The 26,521-nt window shown below is 46.2% G+C and overlaps 1 protein-coding gene across 2 annotated transcripts in view; it reads left to right on the forward strand.

The window, feature by feature from the left end:
- The first annotated feature begins 1,330 nt into the window (after positions 1-1,330).
- The window catches only part of slc24a4b (solute carrier family 24 member 4b), a 55,693-nt gene continuing 30,502 nt past the window's right edge, over positions 1,331-26,521 (forward strand). Inside the window, exons 1-2 of one of the 2 annotated variants that reach the window (XM_079525825.1) lie at positions 1,331-2,418; positions 10,346-10,459. In XM_079525825.1, coding sequence (XP_079381951.1) covers positions 2,259-2,418; positions 10,346-10,459 — 274 coding nt within the window. In that variant the 5' untranslated portion in view covers positions 1,331-2,258. The remainder of the gene's footprint in view (positions 2,419-10,345; positions 10,460-26,521) is intronic. The other variant, XM_079525824.1, reaches the window with a different exon arrangement.

Raw genomic sequence — 26,521 nt, forward strand, 5'->3', positions numbered from 1 at the left:
CCCCTCCCTCTCACTCTCAGATCTTTCCTATCCATGGTGTGAAGTAATTGTAGATGCCTACAGTTTTGCGCGCGAGCGTGCACACACACAGACACACACACAGTCACACACACACACACACACACACACACACAACCAGGGATGTGTTTTCAATGAGTCTAACATGGTTAAAATTGAGTTTGAATTGAATTTGAATTTGTTACAATGGGGTTTTAAAGGATGTCGGATCAAATAAATATAAAATATCTAAAGATTGAATCAAGCAACTTAACTGTCTACTGTAGGTTGCACACAAAAGCCAGAGTAGATGTTAAAAGGACCCCAGAAGTGTTTTGAAGTATCTTCTGATCACAGGGAGCCCATGATGACACATACTAGACTTCTATTCTACTCAGGTTTGTAGTGGTAGGACTACAATAGCAGCTATGCATAAGGGGACCACAACGAAGGATAATATCCTAGCCTACTGTAGGTTTGCGTGTCTGACTGATTTTGGTCTGAATCCAGACTCTCAACCCTGTAACTAGAAATTAACGTCCCAATTTAATTGCCAGCCTCCTCGATCACCCCAAGACCAGGCCGTACCTGGGGCGACACTACTAGGGCCTTCTCTGTGGCTGCCCCCTCCTTCTGGAATGCACTCCCCAAACACATCAGAGACGCCCCCTTCAACCGCCCTGAAAATTGCCTTTCCGAGTTGACTTTGATTTCAACTCGTTATTTTTATTGTTTTATTGCTTTTAATTTTTAATTGCTTTTGCTTATGAGTTTTTCTCCTAATAAAGTTGTTCTCTCTTTTGTCCTCTCCCCCATGGCCCCCACACAAAAGTGTATTTGAGTACTCTAGCGCTATACAGTACATTCCAGATATTAATTATGTCTATGGACAGAACATTGTGTTTTTTATCAAACCCACAAAGCCATGCATAAACCAGTAGGCATATCACAGTAAAACAATAGAGGTTATCAGTAAAAAGGCCTATTTCATGGTTTTGGATTCTGAATTCAGCAGGTATTGGCGCCCTCAAGCTGGACATCTATAACCTCAATTATTCTCTGTGATATCAAAAAATGAGATTTAGCAGCAGACACTAGAACCTGCAGGCAGTGAGGCACTTATTAAAGGGGGTGTGCTCGGGATGGAGTAAGATAAATATATTGGATTTGGTTTCATAACACATGCAGCATTTGGTTTAGGTACTGGCTCTTTCTTTGACTTGCTGCTTTGGGAGCAGGCAGGCAGCGCGCACTTTCCTCGATCGTCGCACTGCCTCTATATTTGGTCTAAATGGTGACCTATAAATAACGTGAGAGTGAGATTGTAACACTCCAGGGATTGATCGATGTCCGGGCTTCAAGGTGTACTGTACTTCCAGTTGTTACAGGGACCGTGTGATGATGTTTAGCACATGACACCCCAGAAAAGTATAGCCTAGAAATCGATCATGGAACACATGTGTTTTGTAATTTATGGCACAAAACGACATTATACAGGCAGGAGGACGAGGACCGCAGCTGTTTAGTTGATGGTCCTCATCATCAGCAGCACTGTCTGTGCACAGCTTTTCTGCACTAAAGAATTGATGTTGAGGGGGAGGTGCCCGTCCGACCGAGGCGAGTGGCATATGACTTTGCTGCCCGAATCTAACAATTAAAACCTTGATGAATACAGATTGGTTTCACTTAATAGACCACCGGGCAACAACAGATGCGTGTAGTTTGCGACCAAGTATAAGCCTACAGGTGAATTATTTTGTATTGGGGTTTAATCAGTTTAGGCTACTTTTACTTTTTTTTTTGACGCAGCGTATGCTTAATAGATAAAGTAGGAAAGATAAGGACTATGCAGGCTTTTCTCGGGACAAACCTGGATTTCTTTTCCGCATAGTGCCGTGGGAGCTATTCTGCTGCTGATATCTAAATCTGGGATTTGGAGAATTGCTGAATTGATTGGAGACACAGGAGTTGCCCGCCCTGCCATCATTGCCCGTGCTGTGTGTAGCCTAGTAGCAGCACACACACGGAACCTTAACGGCCGCGTTCCATCAATCCAGCAGCAGCTGAACAGCATTGTCAAACTGTCCGCTCCGCTCCTCCATCTGCGCCCCGGGTCCACTTGAGATGAGGACCGCGTCCCGAGCCTGTTCTCTGTGAAGAGGAGGCGAAGAGGGGGGCAGTTTGTTCGGCGTCTCCCGTCGTCCGCAGTGAGGCAAGAGGACGAGAGGAAGTGGCCGCTGGCCCACAGGAGAGCCGCAAGCATGGAGCAAGACGACAACGCGTCGAGTGTCTCCAAAAAGACAATCATTGCAAAGATTTTTAAAGTTCGCAAGAGGAGACAGATGCTTTTCGTGCAAGTGTGTTTCATCTGCAGCGTCCTGTTCGTGGCGTGGAGCATGTCGGCTCTGCTCACAAAGACAGGTGAGTGGGGACCGAACCGGGGACACACTCACACACTGCTGACAAACGTGGGTCATGGTGGACAGCCCAGCAGCTGAGGATTCTGCAGTGTAACCAATGCGTTGTATTTCAATGATTCTCCAATTCTGAAAGTAACAAACACACTGTCAAGGGCATGTAGCCTGGTAGGAGTGTCCGAGCCATCGTGGAATTGATCGCATGCATCACATACGGAATAACATAGGTGGTCCATATAGGATGGAGCAGGCATGTTATCTTGTGCGAATGCGCCTGCAGGCTACGGTGGCTCTGGTTTAATGGCATGCATCTGGTCATTTTAGGGGACGTCTGCCTCTGCAGCGAATGGTGTGCCTGTTCTATTGTATTATTATATTTGAATGGGTCCATATCGGTGATCTAGGTCATATGTCTTTTCTATGCGTCTGTTTGTCCTTATGCCGCAGTGTGCGCGCCGTGGCAACGGAACGTTTTTTAGATACGATGCACAGCCCTTATCCACGTTCATTGTAGACGCCAGATAACTGACGACAAGGCGCGTTTTCAATCAGCCTAATTTTGGGTTGAGTCGTTTCTCCGTGGCAAATCTGCGTTTGTGCCAGGGCAGGCGCTGGAGACGAATCATGGCAAGCAGCGGCGCATCAGCGGCCACTATACGTTTGGAGCGTTGCCCCGCCGTGGTAATGCCTGGCATCAGCATCGCGCACACTTGTCTCATAATCGTTATCTTTCTCCTCCTGCATAACGCACGCTTTAGGTTCTGCATGAGGGTCGAGTGATCATACAATTACGCAGAGGACGATCATTTGGGGAAATAACATGAGAGAGGGGGTGGGGGGGGGGTGCATTCGCTCTCACTGATCCATTATTCACAGCTGCTCTCCGAGGTGTGCAATGCACTGTGTGCATGGTGAGGTCCGTGGATTATTCACGAACGATGCATCATGCATGCACCGTGTTTGTGTGACATATGTCACAAGCCCCATATACAAAAGAAGAACGCACACGCGTGTCTGTATGGGCTGTGTCAAAACGCCACTGCACGTGTCTGATGTGAAACACTTAACATGCAGTCTGCAGAGTAGTAGCTCGAGCTGTCTCTTCGTTATGTAATCGTCACCGACGCCAAGACAATTAACCTTGACATTCACATGAAGAATACCTGATTCATAACCGAGGTTATCCATCATCAACATGAGTGATAGGCTCTCTGAACGGTATTCATGAAGCCTATATCTGCAAAAGCATAACAAAATATTATATAGGCTACTGCAAATAGCCTAAAAAAATCACACCCGTGTGAAGTGAGGGGCGTGCTTATCATCATACATCTTATTCCGGCCAATCACAATTTGCGTCCTCACTTTTGTCTTCAATGTTTGTGTTTTCGTAATGTTTGTGTTTACACAAACACTCAAAAATGGCCATTCATTTTCAATGGCATTTAATGTTTGTGTTGGATACAATATTGTGTTTACACACACCCTCATAGCTGGACATGAGAGAAAATACCCCTCCGGCTGGAATGCCATGTTCAGTGTCACTATGGATGGATACATTGCACATTTTTGTTTGCCACAGCACACAGGGATTACTGTAAAGACAAAAGTGGTTTCAATCTGTTTGGTCCTCAAAGTGCTTTTAACCCTGACCCTCAACCTCAGAGCTTGCATGGTGTGGGATCTGCCCATCTGCATCCACTTAGTCTTAGGCCCAGGCTTGAAATCATCTGTAAATCAGCACTCTGTGGCCTCTATAATGTCTCTAAAGGATGTATTGGGGAATGTATTAATTACATTAAAACAACAAGTTTAAGAGATTATTCTCAAATGATATCATGCACGCAAGTGCAAATCACAAAATCTGTTGTCTCCAAAAGGCATGCTCTGGGAGCCCAAACTAAGCCTCCTGCTCAGTAATGGCTTGCCTTTTTTCATTTAATCAAGTTTGCCTGACTCAAGTGTGAGTGTTGCCAGGCAGGGGTATTTGACAGCGCTAGGGGTTTCTTTCATTTTAGCCATGATGCACTGCTGTGACTTGTAGAAGTAATGGTGGTCATCTCAAGGTGTTCCAGATGAGAGGTGTTTGATCTAAGCCTAAGGCAATGGGATGGGACGCTCCTGGACCTATGGGCTGGGTAACGGTTGCTGAACACTAATCAGATCAAACTATGACTCTTATGGCCTTGTTAGTACTCGTATCTCTCAGAAAGGAAACAAGCATTGGTCTAATGACTGTCAGACCTTTTGGAGTGTCAGCTGTACCCAAATTCACATCTAGTGCAACTGCAAACAACAAATGGATGCATTGCAGTGCATACAATTTTTTTATTTTGCTCGCCACAACCTGTGTGTGTGTGTGTGTGTGTGTGTGTGTGTGTGTGCGTGTGATAGTGGCCAGTCAGTGTGAAGCTCAACAGCTGTAGTGTAGCCATTTAGGCTGCTCAATAGTGCCACTTTAGGTCACCCAGCGGTATTGCCGTACTCAAACAGACATGCATACATGAAGACATACATACATAGACAGACAGACACACAGTCACTTAATAGAGGTGGTTGGCAGTTGGCACCGCTCAACAATGTATGCCATCCATTGCAGCAATGTATTAATTCAAGAGTGTTACCAGATTGGTTTAGTTATGCATTTGCATCCCAAATACACCAGATGTTGTTGTTTGACACCAATCACAAGGATGTCCTGATTCTGGAGGTGGGCTGTGTCTTTGATTTGTACATGGACCAGGCATTTCAAGATAACCATTCTAACTACCAACCATTACTTGGACAACAAACCTTTGGTACTGATTTTAGATTTGCCATACTGCCACTGCCACCATCTTTGCTTAAGTCTTGTCTTAGGGACAACCTTGTCTTATCGACAGCATATTGGCTGGGAGCTAAGAGATGCATTTCTTCTGGGTTACCGGTATGTCTTTATGGAAGGCGACTGTGGCTCAAGAGGTAGAGCAGGTCGTCCAATGATCCATGGGTCGGCGGTTCGAATCCCGGCTCCTCCTGTCTACATGTCGAAGTGTCCTTGGGCAAGACACTGAACCCCAAATTGCTCCCGATGTGCTGGTTGGTACCTTGCATGGCTTCCGCCGCAATCGGTGTATGAATGTGTGTGTGAATGGGTGAATGGGTGAATGTAATGCACAATCTATGTAAAGCGCCTTGGATAAAAGGCGCTATATAAATGCACCATTTATGTCATGGGGTTGGTTTACCCTGCATGCTGATTGGATACATGTATGTTAGCGGGGTGCCACATGGGAGGCTAGAACAGGTGTTTATGCCCAGGTCTGACAGGTATGTGCAGGGCAGATCAATGGTGATGTGAGGAGGGAGGCTTCAGTGTTATTTATCCATTTTGTAACTGAGTGTACACAGTGGCGTGCACACATAGACACTAGGGGGTGCTAGAGCATCCCCTGCCCCTTTGGCAATTTTTTGGAAAAAAAAACGTATTTTTTTTGTACAGTGCACACTGTACAGTATGTGGACCATGGGGACATTGATCAATTCTTGATAAAAAACAGCTTCTAATATAATATTTAGGCCCCAAAATCTATAAATCTCACACTATTAAGGCGACCGGCTGGTTCCACGCGCTGCACAAGGTGCCCTTTTTTTTCACTTGAGCACCTGCCCCTCTAAATGTACGCCACTGAGTGTACATAATCTCAGAGTAGAGTTAAATGAACACTGAGGATTTTACTGTGTACGAGGGATGATTTTTGGCAGCAGGAGCTCCTGTGAGGAGGTGCACTCTCGTAGTATACGCTCACAGTGCAGGAAGTGGATGTGATTTATGAGCGTCCTTGGTCCATCCCCTCCCTAGATGATTGGACAGAGCTGGGGGATGACATTACTACCAGGTTACTGTTGCTCTGTGTCTCACTAGAACACAATACAAGCTGCTTGGAGGCAGACAGTCACCACGTTGTTGGTATAATTTATTTTTGTTTCTCCTTCAAGGCAGAAAAGGCGTTTGACTCAGTTTAGCTCAGAGTCTTTGCCATCTACCGTTACGATTCTGCACAGCAGTTTTCCGGATATTTGATTTGTCAAATACCATACATGTAGGTAACAGACACAGTGTAACACATCTTGAAGATTATCGCTTGAAATGGTTTTCTAATATCACTAGGACTAGGAGGATGTATTGATGGAGAGTTTTCTTAAACATTCAGTACAGTGTACTCAAAAAAGGTACATTCATACAGCGCTTGTGCCTTTTTCCAAAGCACTGTACAATGTGCATATTCACCCATTCAAACACAAACAGCAGATGAAACCATGCAAGGCACCGACCTGCTCGCAGAAGTAGAATGTGTCTTGCTCAATGACACTTCGACATGTAGCCAGGAGGAGCTGGGGGTCGAACTCGGACCGGGAACCATGCAAGGCCGCCACTGACGGGCACATTATGGTCACATCCTGATATAACCCTTTCAATATGCGTCCTACCCATCAAAATGCTTCTCTAAATCATTGATTACCTTCAAAGTATTGAGTGACCTTTTTTTTTCTTTATAAAGAAGCTTTCTCAATTGATTGACTTGGAAAAGAGGTTTAATCATGCAATTTTCAAACGAAAACCAAATTTCCTCCTGATTGCCATAACAGCACAGGGTGTGTAGCGTTAGTTCGATGTCCCAATTATCCGACACCCATAAATCGACTACCCAATATTCCGACCATAGAGCCCCATACAACCCTATCACCAAACCCTAACCGAACGCGGAAGCCACGGGTGAGTCTTAACTGTCCACGTAGTCGGACTGACGGGATGTCGAACTAACGTGTGCCCCCCAACAGCATAACCGTAGGCTGTTCTGTAATTGCCTTTTCAAAAATTGTTGAGTACAATGCTATATCAAGAATGTGAAGCTAGAATTACTTTTCACCCCTGTTCACAACATAATGTTCTTTTGATGTACTGACAATATTGATGACGACTGCTATTTGTATTTTATGCAATATGCACACTGGTGGTGATATGTATGTGAAGCACTGAGTTGTCCCCTCCGTCCCCTCTGTGTGTCTGGGATTTTATTTATTTTTGAGGGGCGCTAGCCCCTCCTATATACTGGTTTGTTTGTCTTGTCTAGACAAACATTAAAAACGCCATTGACAATGGACAGAGTTTAATGTTTGTTTTGTCACTAACACAAAAATTAAATGCCATTTACAATGAACAGAGTTTAATGTTGTGTCTGTCACTGAGCAAATCGGCATATGCATGTTATGTTATCGCGATGATGTAAGAAGATGATAAGGGTTGGTAAAGCGCCCCTCACTTTACACGGGTGTGATTTTTTTTTTGCAGACTAGTGGACCTAGAATGTCATACAACATAACAAAACAAATGACAAAATGAAGGAACAAAGTACATGTTTAAGTGGTTTAAATCTGAATAAGAATTATTACATGAATAATGGGATTGTCAAAAATGTTATTGAGAATATATATTTATTGATTTGGACTTTTCGTATGCATTCAAGATCAGCTGAAATTGCCTAACCACTGTGGAGCCAGTTGAAAGCGTTAATTTGACTTTAATTAATTTAATAAAATGTAACAGGATTTGACTGTGATTGCTCATGTCATTCCAATTTCTTGGACATAAATTGCGAGCCTTGGTTCCCGGTCCCGACTAAATGTCCTATAGAGCGTCGCAGTCCCGCCCCCTACCATGGACCAGGAAATGAATCCCAATGCATTTTTCCCATAGACATTTCTATTAGTATTTATTTAAAGACGGTTACGCCGCGGACAAAGCCAACTGGAGTCGTGACAACTCATGACAACACAAACAATATTTTGGACCAAACAAATAATTACAAAGAAGAAAAACAACAAAAAAAGTGTTGTAACCTGCCGTTTTTTTCTTCTTTCTAATTATTTGTTCGGACCAAAAAATTGTGTTTGTTGTCATGATTTGTCACGACTCGAGTTGGCTTTGTCCGGCGTAAACGTCTTTAAATAAATACTTTCTGAAATGTCTGAGGAAAATGAACGGAGAATAATTTCCTGGTCCATGGTAGGGGGCGGGACTGCGACGCTCTATAGTGTCTCTCCCAGAGCATGACACATACGCTCTAACTACTAACTACGTAGATCCACGGAGCGCTCATGATAACCGCCTCAGTATTCATCAGCTGGGGTGAAGCTGAAACAGAATTGTTCCTGCAGGACTAACAACAAAGGTCTTTCTCTCTCCAGAACAAAGCTGTGGCACAAAACTTAGTTGAGGTGCACAGAGAGAGCAAGAGTATGGAAATTAGGCTGTGTGACTGTTGTATTTAATGTCATGTACAGTATGTCACTCTTTCTGCAATGATTCACTACACTGTATCATCCAGTGTACTCAAGTACAAGTCAATTACTTAAGTACATTTTATACATGATAACTTGTACTTGACCTTTACTGTCTTACAGAGTCATTATTTTCTACATTGTGGTATTGATACTTGAGTAAAAAAACAAAGTAGTAATGTTTCCACCACTGATCATCAAATTGGAATACAAAGCAATGAAACATGATCTCTAACTCGGTATCTGACATTTTGGCCCAATTTGGCATTGTCAATGAGCCATCCATGCAGCTCAACTAGGCACACAACGGTGAGATGTGCGGCGCAGGTGTGAGTGATTGTTGGAGGGTGTGTCGGGAGGCGGTGGATCGTCAGTCTGCTCTTCCAGATGATTGCCCTTCACTCAACGCGTGCCATTTAATGCTGAATTACTTTCAATGACTAAATGTGTGCTAAAAATACCAGGATGTTTTTTGTTTGAGAACCTATCCGGGAAAAACACAAACTGGAATTGACAAGCTGTCAGAAAACGACCAGTGTTGTTGTGGTAGAGTTGTTCGATGGTTTGAGTAGTGTGATTTGGGTTTGTTATTTTTTTACACGGTATGCAAAAGAATGCTGTGCATTTGATGTACATTATTCACTCTATGGTGGCAACAAGTAACTCTCAGACCGTAGATTTTCAGTTTAAAATGGTGATTGGTGCATGACATGCATCATTATGTAATGTTATTTACTGAATATAATCATGGAATATATAGAAAATGTTTTTGTGCAACAGTGGTTTTGATATGTAAAATGGCCTATACTGTAGATATATTTATGGAGGTTTAGCAATATTTCTCTCCCACCCTAGAATTAAATCAGAGTAAACAGTAAACACTAACCACATTGTCCTCCTAATAAATAATTAAATCAGGAGTTAAATCCGCCTGTTGTGACTGCAATAATCTCAGTCGTGGTCACAATCAGGGAGACTAGAGATTTAAACAGATTTTGGAAGCTACTTATCTCAATTAATTTTCAGATGCTCGAGCATTGTAGAACTGGAAGAAAGCATACATTTTACACTCCATAAACGGGCAATTTTTCCTTCTAATTTACATACACTCGGATGCTAGCACATGGTTCTTCATTAAAGTAATCTATATAATTATCTATTGCCTGTTTGTGCTGTGATATTATAAAATAATTCACGTTTAAACAGTCTGTATCATTATACATAATGGATTCCAGAACTGTAGAGTAGAAGATTTAACAGGCAGAATCTGTTTTTGCCAACCAAAACCTGATGCGTTTTGATGTTTACAGATGCAGAATGAAAAACATCCCAAAGCGGACTTTTAACGGAGTTAGAAAAAACGTGTTGGTTTTTAGCATCATGTGGGAGGTTTAACAACACCCATGGGGCAGCAGCACATAATGGATGTCTTTAATTTGAAATTCAAATAAGCCCACAAGAACTTATATTTTACTTCAGGAGCAGTCAAAAAAAATAAAGTGCCACAACTTCTTTTTTTCATTGTCTGCCAGTTTGCTATTGTTCTTGTGATTACATATTGCTTATATGAATATGGTCAAAAAAATAACACGGCTCATGTTCTGTTCCAGGTTATGGGATGTTAGTGGAGGGGCACCCGCACCCGGACCATGAACACTGGGGAAGAAGACTCATGGCCTCGCCACCAGACAATGAAACGGAGCACAAGAACTGTACAGAACCAGGTACACTTTGTGTGTGTGTGTGTGAGTGTGAGTGTGATTAAAAAGATCAACAAAATGAACCGCTTAACCCATTTTGGACTGAAGCCGATTCTAAAAAGCTAACCTAAGTTTTCTGAAAAACTTCAAATATTTATATAGCGGCATAACATTTTTGTAATTTTTTAATACTGTACATACTGTACAGAACCCCAAGAGGTGTTCCCGTCCAGAAGGGTTAGAACACCAAAAGGGGTTCCCGCCCAGAATGGGTTAACTATAGTAAATTACAAAATGTATTTTAGTTCATATTAGCATTAATATTGTGCCATTTTCACTTTCAACCTGGCGTCCCTTGGGCATGTCATAATTGTCAAAACGTGATGTTTCCCCAAACATTTAAATGTTTTCCATAATAGCAAATTGCAGATCTACTGTACAAGCTCACAGTGTGTTGCATCACATTGTGTGATTTTACCATAGTTGGGCCGCAGCAATAGGCTATTGCTATTTGGGGGTCCTTGGCATGGAAATGTTGAGGAACCCTGCTCTGACGGATTCCATTTCCAACATTCATTAGTTTACTGGTGAAAGTGATTTTACTGTGTGTATATTATACACACACACACACACACACTTGACATTGGGCAACACATGTTCAGCATTTTACATCAATTTTGTTTGTTGTCTCGGTCAGTGGATCTGACCCTGTTTTTGAGCGGTGCACAATGCTCCGTGTCCATCTTAATACCCCCCCACAGAACGGAGGGGGGGGGGGGACTGGTGGCGTCCCATACCTGTGAGGGACGCCCTCGGGACGGGCGCGAGGGCGGTGCGCGCCCCGCCCCCTCCGCCGTCCTGGACGTCAGGGGAAAGAAATCAGATTTCAGTGAATTCAGTGTCCGGAGCTCAGGAGCCCCTGGGCACTTCCTCTGCCTCCCTCCTGTGAAATTCTCTCCACGGCCAATGTCCAACACCCGCCAAACAAAACTGTTTAGAGTAGGACCTTTTGACCCCTGCAGAACACACACACACACACACACACACACACACACACACACACACACAGCAACGCTAAGTTCGCACGGGTGCGATTTTTTTTCTCTCATGCCATATAGCTGATTGGTGCCCCTAAACGTCTAGAATGAATGCTAATCTTTTGGGGACGATAATACTGGAGAACTGAGAACCATTGCTGATCTAATAGACATGCACCCATCCACACGGAGGTGGATGGGTGTGATTAGAGGGAGGTGCATTAGGTTTGTAGCATTTAATCAATGTTATTAGCCACTGACACCCTGATCAGTTAATCCAATGGTTTATCCCACCTCCCCATTTTGAGATTATTTTGCTCTGAAGTCTGAATCATTTTAGCTCACTTGCAGCATTTTAATTTGTATCGAGCAGACTATTAAAAAGGGTCACACATAAATTAGTTTAGTACACCCTTGCTGCACTTAAAGGTATCAGTGAACTCTCTAATTTGTTACGGTGGATACAGTGCTGACAATTCCAGCAACAGTGCTGATATCGGCACTGGGTAAAAGGAAAAAATAAAGCACGATTCCTCATCTTGCATAAATTCAGCGGCTAAGTGGGACACACTTGATTGTCTGAGTTGCAGAGGGTTGGTTTAGGGAGACGTAAATTAATTTCAAAGCTGCTTTCCAAGCAAAAAGAAATTACAACAATTTCCCCAAATGTTTAACATGAAATAGTTCTCAGCAGGTGTTGAGTGTTTAGTGTTTTAGCATAATAATGATAATAATTGGAAAAAAAAGATTACTATGAAAACCTGCAAAACAGGTCAGTCGATCAGTCACGCCACCATATATGGCCGTCACGCCTCATGACACGTCACACCACCATATTTGGCCGTCAGTCCGTCATGCCTCGTGACACCCTGCATATATGGCTGTCTCCATACTGTATACGAAGATCATGACACTGTACCTCATCAAACCCTGGATAGCCATACATGGAGAAGAGAAGACATGGAGAGCCGGCCAAACCTCAAACCCTTAGATCTCCCTACAGTATATAGAGCTGACCTGTTCTGACATTACATATGTAGATCCTCCCCACCCGTCCTTCGTCAATGTCTCCTTTTTGACTGATGCCATACTCCAGAGGGGTCCGCCCAAAGTTAATAGTGCAGTTGTGCCCGGCAGCCAGCGAAAACTAGAGTTCTCAACAGGCCCGAAAATTAAGGCCCGGCCCTACCTGGGCCCTCATCAAACCCTGTACACTCAAGACACTGCCCCCGCTGCCACCCTTAGATCTCCATACAGTATGCTGACCTGTTCTGACATTCCATTATGTTGAGCTGACTTCATCAAACCCTGTACACTCAAGACACGCTCCATATATGGCCAGACTTCATCAAACCCTGTACACTCAAGACACTGCCCCCACTGCCACCCTTTGATCTCCATATATGGAGCTGACCTGTTCTGACATTCCATATGTTGATCTGACCTCATCAAGCCCTGTACACTCAAGACACGCTCCACATATGGCCAGTACAGAATTCATTCCATATGTTGATCTGACCACCCATACCAAAGCGCCAGTGCTCGCCCAGCAGTCTGACGTCACCCATGACGGATGTGTGCACGCAACCTCACCCTTACGTCGCTTCTCGCCCTCAGGGCGTCTTACTGGTAATAATTAACTGACCAGCCAACTGACCTGAACCCCACAGAGAATCCAGGTTGTATTGTCAAGAGCAAGGTGTGAGACACTAGATTCAACAATACAAATGAGTTTAAGCTGCTATCAAAGCAATTCTGGGCTTTCATAACACCTCAACAATGCCACAGTCTTATCACCTCCATGCCATGCCCCATTGATGAAATAATTTGTTTAAAAGTAGCCCAGACCACGTATTGAGTGCATAAATTAACATACTTTTCAGATCGTCAACATTTCTGTATTATGTTTTTTTTAGTGGTCTCATAAAATTCTAATATTTTTAGATAGGATTTTTTGATTTCCATGAGCTGTATGCCATATCATCAAGATTAAAACAAAAAGGTTTTCAATATTTCACTTTACAGTATGCACAATGAATCTAGAATATATGAAAGTTTCAAAAATGTCCACGATATTCAAATGTATTGAGAAGCACCTGTATACATTGCACAAACCTGTCTGTGTGAGCCTGTCCAGTGCATCCCCGTTTTGGGCTGTCCATTCTAAAAAACACTTATCCACTCATTTAGTTTCCTGTGTCCACCCTAAATGGCATCCTTATGAGTAAAATATGTGTCCACACTAAAGTCATCTAGTCTTATTGCACAATTATAGTAACATCTGCTTTGCCCATAACATAAGCTTATCAAATGAATGTGCTTGATCCATGCTTGAATCAATTCCTCTTGAAAGAAATGCAGATGAAGGGGAGGTGTCCAGGAAAATAAGCGCATTTAGCAACATACAGTTGGGTGCCACCGATATTGTCCCTTATCATTTGACCCATTTAGGCCTGACCTCAAAATTTAAAAAAAATCCTTCTAAATCCTCCAGTTTTCTGAAATAAATATTTTCACGATTTTTCAAAAATAGCAGACCTACAAGCTCGTAGCGCGCCACTCGGTGGCGCGCTATGAGCTTGTAGATCTGCTATTTTTCAATAGCTAAATTATAACATGTTTAAAACACCAAAAGGGGTTCCCGCCCAAAATGGTTTAACTGTCCTTTTGCGCAGATCACGCAAACCTCAGCAAAAAGAAAAGGACAATATCGATGGCCTCCAACTGTATAGTGGGAAGGTGTCCCTAATGTTTTGTGCACGGTGTACCGGTAGTTGCACTTGACAGCATCTGCAGAGTGGCACCATGGGAGTGGGACACGAATCTCTGAAGGTAATTGGAGGTGCTGTATTTAGCTCTTCTTGTGGTTCTACTATTGACCCAATGAGGGCTGACAGTATCTCTTCATTACTTGTCACAGCAGGTAGAATCCTTAAGGGGATGAGCTGCATAAACAGTTGTATTATATAGAAATTTCACGAAATACCTTTCGTTTATGGGTAGGTTTCCTTCAAAACCTAGCTGCAGAACATTATTTTATGTACTCCCAGGACAGAAAATTCTAGAATTTTCGCTGTCCTGGGCTCTAAGGGTGACGTAGGAAGCCACGCCTATCCCGTATAGATACCTGCGTGGCTACGTCAGCCCTCATTCAACTTTTCTTCTGCTAAGCTGCGAGAACGAACTTTAACATTCCAGTGTGTGCAGGGTAATATATCTCGCAAACTCGGCCGAGAGATTAATTCTTTAGGACCGTGAGATCTCTGGCACACTCTCGAAGCAAACAGAAGGATACTTCTCGAGAAAAAAAGCCGAACTTCGACACAAGTGAGTTCTAGGCAACTTGTTGCTACGCTAGCTTGTCGAAAAAACAGCTCGCGCCTCTTTTTCTCTCTCGCTAAAGCTAGCGTTTGTTAGCTTAAAGCTATCGATAGTTAGCTTAGCGCTACTAGGCAGATACGCCTGTGGTCTACTATTACACGCCACGAGGAAGATAAACCTGTGGCTGTTAAGCACCCGGACTCCTCTCTCTACAAGCAACCATGTCGCTGACGAGGGAGACCCAGCCCGGGGAAAGACGCCATCGACGACAGCCGGTGCCCGCCGACTGTCAAGAAGGCCCCAAACAAAAGACGTGCTCCACCTGGGGATGCGGGAACACGATGTCGGGCAAAGACGGGCATGACGAGTGCATGTATTGTCTCGGCCTCACCCACACCCGTGAGTCCATGGAGGAAATCGGTCCCGTTTGCCTCCATTGTGAGGAAATGGACGACGACGTCCTAAACAACAGGCTCGGACGTGTCCAAAGGTATTATGACAACTTTGCCGCCCACGGACTCCGAGAGAGGAGCCCCACTCCTCCCCCGCGACGAGCTCGCATACAAGTCCCGCCAAAGGGACAACGAGCTACCCCGAGACAGAGGCTCGACTACTCGGGCAACAGAGCCCCAACCGGAGCCTCTTCTTCAAGAGCAGCACCTGCCGGCGCTAGCCGAGACAGGTACGCTACTTCAGCCTCTGCAACCAGGGCTCACGAGGCCACTGATTACGAGGCTCATGGCGCGAGGCCAAGGGATACCTTCGCACCGCGCCGCTCTTCCCCAGCTCCACGTGCTCGACAACACGTCGTGCAGGCCACCATTGAGTGCCCGCCCAGACATACAGCTAGACGCAGACAGCCTGCTGTTGCACCCAGCTATATGGTGGACCGCCTGGACCCTTCCCCAGACCGCGCAATGTCTCCCGGTGGGGAGCATTGGACTACCAGGGAGGAAGGGGAGCTTCGTGATGACGAGCTCCCTTCCTTCCAGGAGCAACTCCAGGACTACCACGTCCTGGACGAGGCCTACGCGGACGAGCGAGATGGCCATGATGACCTCTCCCCCGGGGACTACGTCAGCACCACTCGTCGCCCCTTCGACGACCTGGATGCCATGGAAATACAGGAGCACCAGCAAGCCAGGGCTCCTGTCCCCCCGCCTCCTGTACCCCCCATGGATGACTCCAATATTTACGAGATATACAGGAAGGCTAGTGCACGTTGTAACCACACATGGCCTAAGTCAACTGTCAAGGTACTATCATGGGAAGGCAGGACTGATGAGTCCGCCCCCCCCCTGCACCTAGAAGACAGAAGCTCCCTATGGCACAGGGCTTCGAGGAGGCCATGATGCACGCCTGGGACGAACCCCTCCTGAAGGTGGATTTTCCCAAGGCCAGCGCCAAGGGGCCCAACGACATACCAGATAAACAAACCCTCGCCATAGACTTCATGCCAGCTATGGACAAGGCTATAGCGGCCTACCTGGCCAACCCTGCAGCTCCTAGAGTGGATCACCACGTAAAGGAACCGCAGCTCCTGTCCAGCAGCGTGAGGGAAGCCTCAAAACTGAACAAGTGGCAGTATGCACACATGTCATTCGTGGCGAAGGCCCTCAATGCAGGAGCACTTCTCCAGGGTTCCATGAAGAGCCTCCTCATTGAGATGGGACAGAAGTCCATTAAAGTCCAGCTAGCGGAACTGCCAGAAGACCTGGCCGAGTTACGCCGCTTGAATCACGAGATGGCCACCCTCCAGAGGGACTCCACTCTCCACAACGCCAAGGCAATGGCATGTTCCATCCTCCAGGAGAGATGGCGTTGGGTCGATCAGACCAGCGCCATCTCCCTGGAGACAAAGAAAGAGTTTGTGGCTGGAAATATCCACCCAGACAGTATGTTTAAGGACGCTCTGGCCAAAATGTCAGAGACCATCCAACAGCTCGAGTCCTCCACCAAGACGATGAAGGCGCTCGAACCGCTGGCCAACCAGGCCGCCCCGGTAGGCCGCCCCAAGGCTAAGAAGGCACCCTGGAAGGCCAAGACCGATGACAAACCCAGGTCCCAGGACCGGAGCGGAGATAGACAGCGACAGCCTGCAGGCCGAGGCAGAGCAGACCGCCGCACCTCTCCGCCGCCCTACAAGGCCAGGAGCGCTCCCAGAGGCCGAGGCCAGGGGAAGCGCAAATGACCTGCCCGGGCCGGGTCATCTTCCCCACCACACTCAGAGTTCAAGGCCAGAGGTGGGGATCACAGATCTCACCTCAGAGCCTGCGCTGAAGCGCTTAAGGGGGCCTGTACACAGTGCTGTGAGCACCGTTGTACAGACCCCCAAAATTGTTATGTGCAATTCACATGTGTATGTTTTTCCACGTTGTTCAATAAAGAAAACAAAAAAACAAAAAACACAAAAAACAATAAAACCAACTCTGAAGGGCATAGGCCCAGTGGGAAAGATAACCCACACTGTGACAGCTTTAGCTGTCACAGTCCAAAAACTCCACGCCAATTTTTTCCAAACTCAATACCGAAAAAATTCACTAGAGGGAGACATTTCACACAAAGTAAGTCTTCCCCTAGGCAGGCCATGCCCCACGCTGACAAGCACAGGGAACCCTTTGTCACGTCATCTGTCACAATGGCGGATATCCGGGGCTTCCCCGTGGATAATCCGTACAATTCAGACAGGATACAGGCTTCAGTTCGCCTCGAAACCGCCCACTTCCAGGAAAATTATTTTCTCAGAAGCGAGCGGGCAAAAGGCCGCCATTCTGCAAGAGGAAATCAATTCATTAATGCAGAAAGGCGCCATCACAGAGGTGGCCCTCGACCAATCAATGAACGGTTTTTACTCCCGCTATTTCTTGGTAAAGAAAAAGGGGGGCGGACTCCGTCCCATTCTAGACCTGAGGGCATTGAATCGTCACTTAAAAAAGCTGCGATTCAAAATGCTTACTCCACCAGTCATCCTACGCCTAATTCGCGAAGGGGACTGGTTTACGTCGATAGACCTGCAAGACGCATATTTCCACATTCCGATTTACCCGCCGCACAGAAAATTTCTGCGCTTCGGGTTCAGAGGAAAAGTGTACGAGTACACAGTCCTTCCCTTCGGAATGTCACTGAGTCCCAGAGTCTTCATAAAGTGCACCGCGGCAGCTATCGCTCCGCTCCGACAGCAAGGGATCCGTCTCGCTACATACGTAGACGACTGGATCCTACTTGCAGACTCTCCACGAGAAGCACTGTCGCACACACATCGTGTGCTCAGCCACCTCGACTCGCTTGGGTTTATAATAAACCACGAGAAGAGCATGCTTATGCCAACACAGTCAATAGACTTTATAGGCATAACACTGAACTCAATCTCTTACACGGCCCGCCTGAGCCAAGAGAGAATAGACGCAACACTGCAGTGCGTGACGTCATTCAAAAGGGGACGCTCGATTCCTTTTCATGCATGCCTCCGGATGGCGGGGTTAATGGCCTCTGCGGTCTATTTAATCCGCCTAGCAAGGCTACATATGAGACCTTTCCAACGATGGATAGGCTCTCTACATGTACCAATGCACCGTCGGCACCAGAAGGTAACAGTAACATCACAATGCATACTAGCCCTTCAATGGTGGTCAGACAGGAAAACCCTCTCAGAGGGCGTCCCCATGGGAAAGCCTCTGATCAGGAAAGTCATCACTACAGACGCCAGCATGACAGGCTGGGGAGCCACGATGGAAGGACTCACAGCCAGAGGTTTATGGTTGGGGCCACTACGTGCCCTTCACATAAATTACTTAGAGCTCATGGCAGTCTTCCTCGCCCTGAAACACTTCGAGCAGCGCATCCTGGGTTGCCATGTCCTAGTCAGGACAGACAACACCACGGCCATGTGCTACATCAACAGACAAGGTGGACTCAGGTCCCCTCGTCTTCATCAACTGGCTCAGAAACTGATCCTGTGGTGCAACACACGCGTCCTCTCAATAGTAGCGTGTCACGTCCCAGGTCTTCTGAACACAGGGGCAGACCTGCTGTCCAGAGGACCTCTCCGCTACTCAGACTGGTCACTACACCCTCATGCAGTGGCCCAGGTCTGGAGCAGGTTTGGGAAATCCAAGGTGGATCTCTTTGCCACAGAGGAGAACACGAAGTGTCCCCTCTTCTTCGCAATCAGGGGACCATCAACGTTGGGGCTAGACGCTCTGTCACACCAATGGCCCAAAACCCTTCTCTACGCCTTTCCCCCGCTATCCCTCATCAGCCCCACTCTGGACAGAGTGAGGACTCAGGGTCTGAAGGTGCTCCTAATAGCCCCGTCGTGGGGGGTCTGGAGGTCGGAAATAACCCCTCTCCTCTACGACCAGCCGTGGAGAATTCCCCTTCGAGCGGATCTCCTCTCTCAAGCGAGGGGGGAGATCTTCCACCCTCACCCCCAGGACCTAGACCTATGGGTCTGGCCCGTCAAAGGGTGATGTTGACTGCCGTGGGTCTACCTCCGAACGTAATCGAAACGATTCAGAAAGGCAGAGCCCAGTCAACAAGGGACCGTTACGACACAGCCTGGCGCGTCTTCGAGCATTGGTGCTCACGAAGACCAGACCAAACAGTCCCCTACCAGGCCTCAGTGATCGACGTCCTGTCATTCCTGCAGGAGCTCCTAGACAGGTGTCTAGGCCTCTCCTCAGTCAAGGTCCATTTGGCGGCAATCTCTGCCTGCCACCCAGGCTTTGATAACCAGACGGTGTGGAAGCACCCGCTGGTAAAACAATTCATGAAGGGTGTACGCAGGGAACATAGGACATGCAGATCCCTCGTTCCCTCGTGGGATTTGTCCCTGGTTCTAAAGGCTCTGGCTACAGCACCCTTTGAACCACTACAAACCGTGAGCCTCAAGCTCCTAACCCTGAAGGTGGCTCTCCTGATCGCACTCACGACAGCAAAAAGGGTCAGCGACCTACATGCGCTCTCGATCTCTCCAGACTGCATGAGGTTCGATGAGGGGTCGACCAAGGTCACCCTAAAGGCAAACCCCGCCTTCATTCCCAAAAATGCTCTCTCAGTGTGTGTGCCAGTGAACCTACAGGCTTTCCATCCCCCGCCGTTCTCCTCTGACGAAGACAGCAGGCTTAATTGCCTCTGCCCAGTCAGAGCTTTACGCATATACGCGGATAGACTGGCTCCCTTCAGACAAGGAAGCCAACTCTTTGTGTCCTGGGGTGCCAGGACCAAAGGAAAGCCCGTCACGAAGGTCACTATCTCTAACTGGATAGTGGAAGCCATCCGTCTGGCCTACACTAGCCAAGGCGTGGATTCCCCTCAAGCCCTGAGGGCCCACTCCACAAGAGGTGTGGCAGCTTCCTGGGCACTCTACAAGGGTGTCTCCATTCAGGAAGTCTGCACAGCAGCAAGCTGGTCTACACCCTCGACTTTCGCCACATACTATAACCTAGATGTGGCAGCGCCTTCGCTAGCGCACGCGGTCTTGGGGGCCGCTGCTCAGTAAAGCATCAGGGCAGCATAGCGCTGCCTCCTGCTCTCCACAAGGACTAGGTTCTGGACCCAAAAGGGTCCGAGCCCCTCCCAAAAGGTTTACCTGGGACCCACTGGAAGTTCAGGTCACGGGAGTTCATAAAGTCCCATAAACGAAAGGTATTTCGTGAAATTTCTATATAATACAACGTTAAAGGTTACTTTAGTAACCACGGTTGTATATATAAATTGAACGAAATACCTTTCGTGGAACGCCCTTCTGTTCTCTAAAGCAGAAGAAAAGTTCCGAATGAGGGCTGACGTAGCCACGCAGGTATCTATACGGGATAGGCGTGGCTTCCTACGTCACCCTTAGAGCCCAGGACAGCGAAAATTCTAGAATTTTCTGTCCTGGGAGTACATAAAATAATGTTCTGCAGCTAGGTTTTGAAGGAAACCTACCCATAAACGAAAGGTATTTCGTTCAATTTATATATACAACCGTGGTTACTAAAGTAACCTTTAACGTTATTTTTAATTTAAGCCTTTTCTCACCTCAAGGTTTCATTGTCGAATCGCGCTATTTTTTCCCCCTGCACATTATTGTGGCATTACCAGCCCTGTATTCATGTACATCCATGCTGTCTATTGTTTTGAAACTTTTGAAGTCTCAGTGGGGGTCTTACTGAAATGAGTGCCAGTTGACAAGATTATGTGCTGGAAGTCTTCCTTCTAATCCTTGGGGATTACTTTTTCCCCCTTGCAAATGTCTTGCCCACTGCAGGCTGCAGACTGCACTTCACACCGCTCACTTCCCCCTCTCCAGAACCACTACCACTACTTCACCTTGAGTATGGGCTGATGATATGCCATTAATTATGCCGTAGGCTTCATTTGACCCCTAATCCCCTAATCATACATCATGGCCATTTCTTGAGATGGGTCCTAGAAACAGAGTAGACCCGCCATCTCATACTCTAGGTGTCAGTCATACATTAATTTAAGTTGTACAGCGTATTTCAGAAAGGTCAGACTTCTGCCTGGGCAAAATAAATGGTTGCAGAGGCAACTTCATGTATGCAGTGCTTGCTTCATTTACCTTTTTTTTTTTTGGGTTTGGACTGTCTGTCAGCACCGTTCTTCAGTTAAGTGATGTGCTTGCTGCTTTCATCCTGGATCTATTAATTTCTCAGAATTGGCCCATGGGGGATGGGGACGCGGGCAGAGAGATGTACCAGCCGAGGACTGTGTGAGAGTTATTATCAGAGACTTCTTGTTTTATGCTGAGTGTGTACCCTCATCTAAAGCTCTGCTTAATTAGGCTGCTGTTTGTGGAATGCATAGATTTATACTTGGCCTGCTCGCTCCCTTTTTCCTCATCATTATTTCTTTGCTTGGCGAGGAAGCCATTTCCAGGGTCCATGAGGTGCTAATATTGTTTTTGCTGTTCCTGAGTCTTGTGCTGTGCTAGCGAAGACAGCCATTCATCATAAGTGCCCCGTTTTGTTATTGGTCATTCAGCAATAACTCACAACGTTATCCAAACCCTTATTTGCACTAGCAAGTTCATTACACACCATGCTTGTTGTAATTTATGAAGACGAATCATACTGCAGCCACTAAGTGCTCATTACACTGTTTTTATCATGACTGAGTTTAAGTCATTCTGTCGCCACAGTAGTGTAAACTAATTAAAGTGTGTGCTCAGAGAATTATAGCCTCTAAATCTATGACAATCCAGTGATTATTGATTAATGGTACAAATTCACTTTGATGTGTTCCTCCATAATTCAGCAGGTCACAATAACTCTTGGGAGGAAAGGCATTGTACCTTTTATTGTAGAAGTTTATGAGCTGCTATAGTACATGTTGTGTGAAGAATGTGGTTTGAACTTGACACAGTAGTTGAGGTTGACTATGGAATACTAAATGATACAGACTCCAGTGTGTTGTAATGTGTTTTTTTTTCTTTCTCCCCACCCTCCTTTTGCATGGGCCTAACTAATGCCAAATCAGAAGCATAACAGCATGTTTGGTGGGGGAAGAGCATTGTAGGTAATGTTGCTATGGAAGGAATAATTTGCTTCTGATTCTATTATTTTGTTTTGTTGTTTTTTACGTTTTATTTCAGATGGGTCTGTTTAGAGACAGGACCCCAAAAGCAGAGAGGAGACATGCAAGACCAGATAGGGGTGTGATTTGAATCGGGGGGGCCTCGCAAAGCAAAGTTACTATATTTACCCAGGGTATCTGGGCTAAGCTCAAGAACTTGTTTCCAGCCAGGCCCTGCTCATAGAACATTTCATGGTAGTGGTTCAATGCCTTGCTCAAGGGCACTTCAGCGGTGGTAATTTTAACGTGTCGGACCCGCGCTCACAAGGAGCATACAGTATGGTCTGTGCACCAACTGTCTGAGCCACCAGGCCGTGGCACCCACTCTAATAAGCATGTTGCTAATATTGAGAATTCCCACTTGAGTAGCATAATTAACATGCTTAAGCGTGTGTGTTAAAACTGGACAGAACTGAACAACAAAACACGGGTTTTAGTGTGGCCTGGTTTGCACTATGCAATAATCCCTCAGGATTTGATTATAGTGGTTTTAGATACGGCATCGTACTAATCTGCTCAGGGGTGGATGGGGGGGGGGGGGGTGTGGGTGTGTGTGTGTGTGTGTGTGTACATGTTGCGTGTTTTTGGTGTGGTTGCGTGTTTCTTTCCATGGCATGGCAAGTGCAAGTAGTGGAGTCTCTCTCTCTCTCTCTCTGACCTCTTTAACATTCTCATGGCACAGGTACTGAAAATGCAGTGCGGATGAAGCAAGTCTAAGTGTCAACGTGATTTCTGAGTGTTAAGAAAGTAGTATTCAAGGCGGCGCAGATGTGGGGGCCTGCAAAATTAGCAGAGAGATAAGGGAAGGCTGACTGTGACTGGCGGCTGCTCCGCGGTGGCATGCAGGTTTGTCGACTCCAGGGAAACACCAGAAGGAGGCTTTTTAAAAGGGAATTACACAAGCGGAGGATTATACTGCTGTGCATAATGGAAACTGACCTCGCCTCGCTTCTGGCTCGCATGCCAACACTAGAACAATACTGTGGAGTGGCGGTGGAGGGGGTTAGCGTGGGCCAAAGCAGCTGTACAGAGCACTTTGTTCAACACGCTTGTACACCTCTTCATGTATTTATTCATCATTTACTGTACATTCTCTTCTCGCACCTTTCCGCTTCAGCACTGCTTGCATTATGGTATTTATGAATTTTCCCTCGCATCATGCTGTTTGCTAGCAGGGAGTTCTTCTGTTGGGATTTACTTGCGCGAGTGGCTAAAGTCTAATTGCGCCACGTACAAGAGGCATATGGGTCACTCCAGTAAAAGATCACCTACAGTATGGAAAGTGATTATGTTCTGCCTCTGTTGCTGCAGAGCTGTGCTGTACCCAGGGGGAGTTTTTTTTAATTTTTTTACCGCTGAACACGTGCCCTTCACAGTTGTGTCCTCTTTAGGTTATTGAACCAGGAGACTCCAGCAAGTTGCCCTGCTAAAGTGTGTGTGTGTGTGTGTGTGTGTGTGTGTGTGTGTGTGTGTGTGTGTGTGTGTGTGTGTGTGTGTGTGTGTGTGTGTGTGTGTGTGTGTGTGTGTGTGTGTGTGTGTGTGTGTGTGTGTGTGTGAGACACAGACAGACATGTTCCAACATGGAGTCTTCAGTAAGATAACGTGAGAGAGACAGACATGTTCCAACATGGAGTCTTCAGTAAGATAACGTGAGAGAGACAGACATGTTCCAACATGGAGTCTTCAGTAAGATAACGTGTGTGAGAGAGAGAGACATGTTCCAACATGGAGTCTTCAGTAAGATAACGTGTGTGAGAGAGAGAGAGAGACATGTTCCAACATGGAGTCTTCAGTAAGATAACGTGTGTGAGAGAGAGAGAGAGACATGTTCCAACATGGAGTCTTCAGTAAGATAACGTGTGTGAGAGAGAGAGAGAGACATGTTCCAACATGGAGTCTTCAGTAAGATAACGCATGGCTGTAATCTAGTTGATATGATAATATTCGTCTATTGAAATATGGATTCTCTCTTGCAAAAGCAGTCATGCTCACGTAATGATATTCGGTTGGGATAGCTAATTCTGTAATCCTATATTAAAATTGGCTTAAGGGAGGACTGGCCGGCGGCGGGCGGACTGAACTCTGACGTCAGCCTCACACTCGTGTCACGGCGACGTCACTATCAGAGATGTGGTCGCTATGACAACATAACCATAAACAAATCATGACCACGTCGCTATGACAACATGCCTCCTCTGACGTCATGCTCATACAGTATACCTGACTCATCTAAATATGGAGTATGTTGTCTAACCTCAACAAATCAGTCGGCTCCATATATGGGCACAAAAGGGACAAGGTCTGAAGGGACAAGGAAGGACTGACAGATCGCCACATATGGGCATATCACGCTCCAAAACCGAAGCCATCCTTATTGGCACCCCGCACCAGATCCAAACATGTCCCATAACCAGCATCTCATTCTCGGCTCAATTACGAGGCAAACATCAAACACCTGTGCAAGACCTCATTTTTCCACCGCAGGAACATCTCCAAACTCCGCACCACACTCGCCCTGCCAGATGCTGAGAAACTCGTCCACGCCTTCGTCGTCTCTAGGCTGGATTACTGCAACGCACTACTCATCGGGATCCCTAGCAAGAGGCTCCAGTACATTCAAAACCTCCTGATGAGAGTGCGAAAATATGATCATTAATTACACCCACCCTCTATTCTCTCCACTGGCTCCCCATCACCTTCAGGACTGAATACAAGATCTCCCTTCTTACACACCAGTGCATCTACGGAAATGCCTCCGCTCCTCCAACACCCATCTTCTCCCTGTCCCCCACACCAAGCTCCACACCTTGGGCGACAGAGCCTTCTGCCACACAGCCCCATATCTGTGGAACTCACTCCCTATGCACTTGAGAGCACCACAGTCCACCGACTCTTTTAAGAATGGACTAAAGACCCACCTTTTTACCTAGTCTTTTAGCTTAGCCATGTTGGGTCCCATGATATTATTGATCATGCTTCGTTATGCTTTTGATGTTGCTTACGCTTCTTTTTTTGTATTTTATCTTTTGCCATGCTTTTAATCTTTGTAGCACTTTGAGATTTGTGAGAATTTAAAGAGCTTTTGAAATAAATTGCATTATTATTATTAACCTCTAGTTTATTAAAATATCACACTCGTGTGAAGTGAGGGGCGCCTGACCTTTAGAATCCTGCACATATATGGCAGTGTCACTTTCATTCATTGCAGATTTACTGCCACTATATAGTATATACATTATGAGACATGAATGCAGTGTGTTGTGTAAAACGAAAGCAGTCACAGACATTTACTGCTGAAAACAAACACTTTGGCTGAAAGCCAGACGTTGGAGGGGCTAGCCGCTGGCTCCCCTCAAAAAAACTCAACAGTGGTCAAGAGAATGTGGACAAATTGCATTTAGTTAATGACAACAGGCCTTCTTTGTTTGTCTTTGGTTTGGGCCAGGCAGTTGACAAGTGTTATAGCACAACATTTTAATTGTCAAGATGATATTTGATGGCAGTTAATGTTACACGCACGCGCGCACACACACACACACACACACACACACACACACACACACACACACACACACACACACACACACACACACTATTGAGACAGAGAGGGCGTTAGTGTTAGCTTTGATCTCTATTATGCAAAGCCAAGCCGTACTTCAGAAATATTAATAGATGGCCTGGGCTGGTAATCCACGTTTCGCGTGTTCGAGTCCCGAGCCCGACGACCTTTGCTGCGTGTCTTCCCCCCCCCCGTCTCTCCCCCCCTTTCCTGTGAAGCTATTGTAGTAAGTAGCCTTGCCGAGCCATGGGTCCCATAGGGCAGGAGTCTATCTCCTGTTTCTGTAGCGTGAGGCAGCTTGATGTACATGTACACCCCCTGGACATGATGTACAAGTACACCCCCTGGACATGAAGCTAGTATGTCGCAGGGACTTACCCCCAATCCAACCCTTGATGCTGAGTGTCAAGCAGGAGGCACTGGGTCCCATTTTTAGAGTCTTTGGTATGACCAGGCCGGGGATTGAACCCCGACCTCCCAGTCTCAGGGCGGACACTCTAACCACAAGGCCACAGCTATTGTGGCCCTTCACATTCAATAGAATCCTGTGATCTTTTGTGGCCAGATGTAATTTACTGGGGTCTACTAGGA

Source organism: Electrona antarctica, assembly GCF_951216825.1.
Source record: "Electrona antarctica genome assembly, chromosome: 17".
NCBI classification, from domain to species: Eukaryota; Metazoa; Chordata; class Actinopteri; order Myctophiformes; family Myctophidae; genus Electrona; species Electrona antarctica.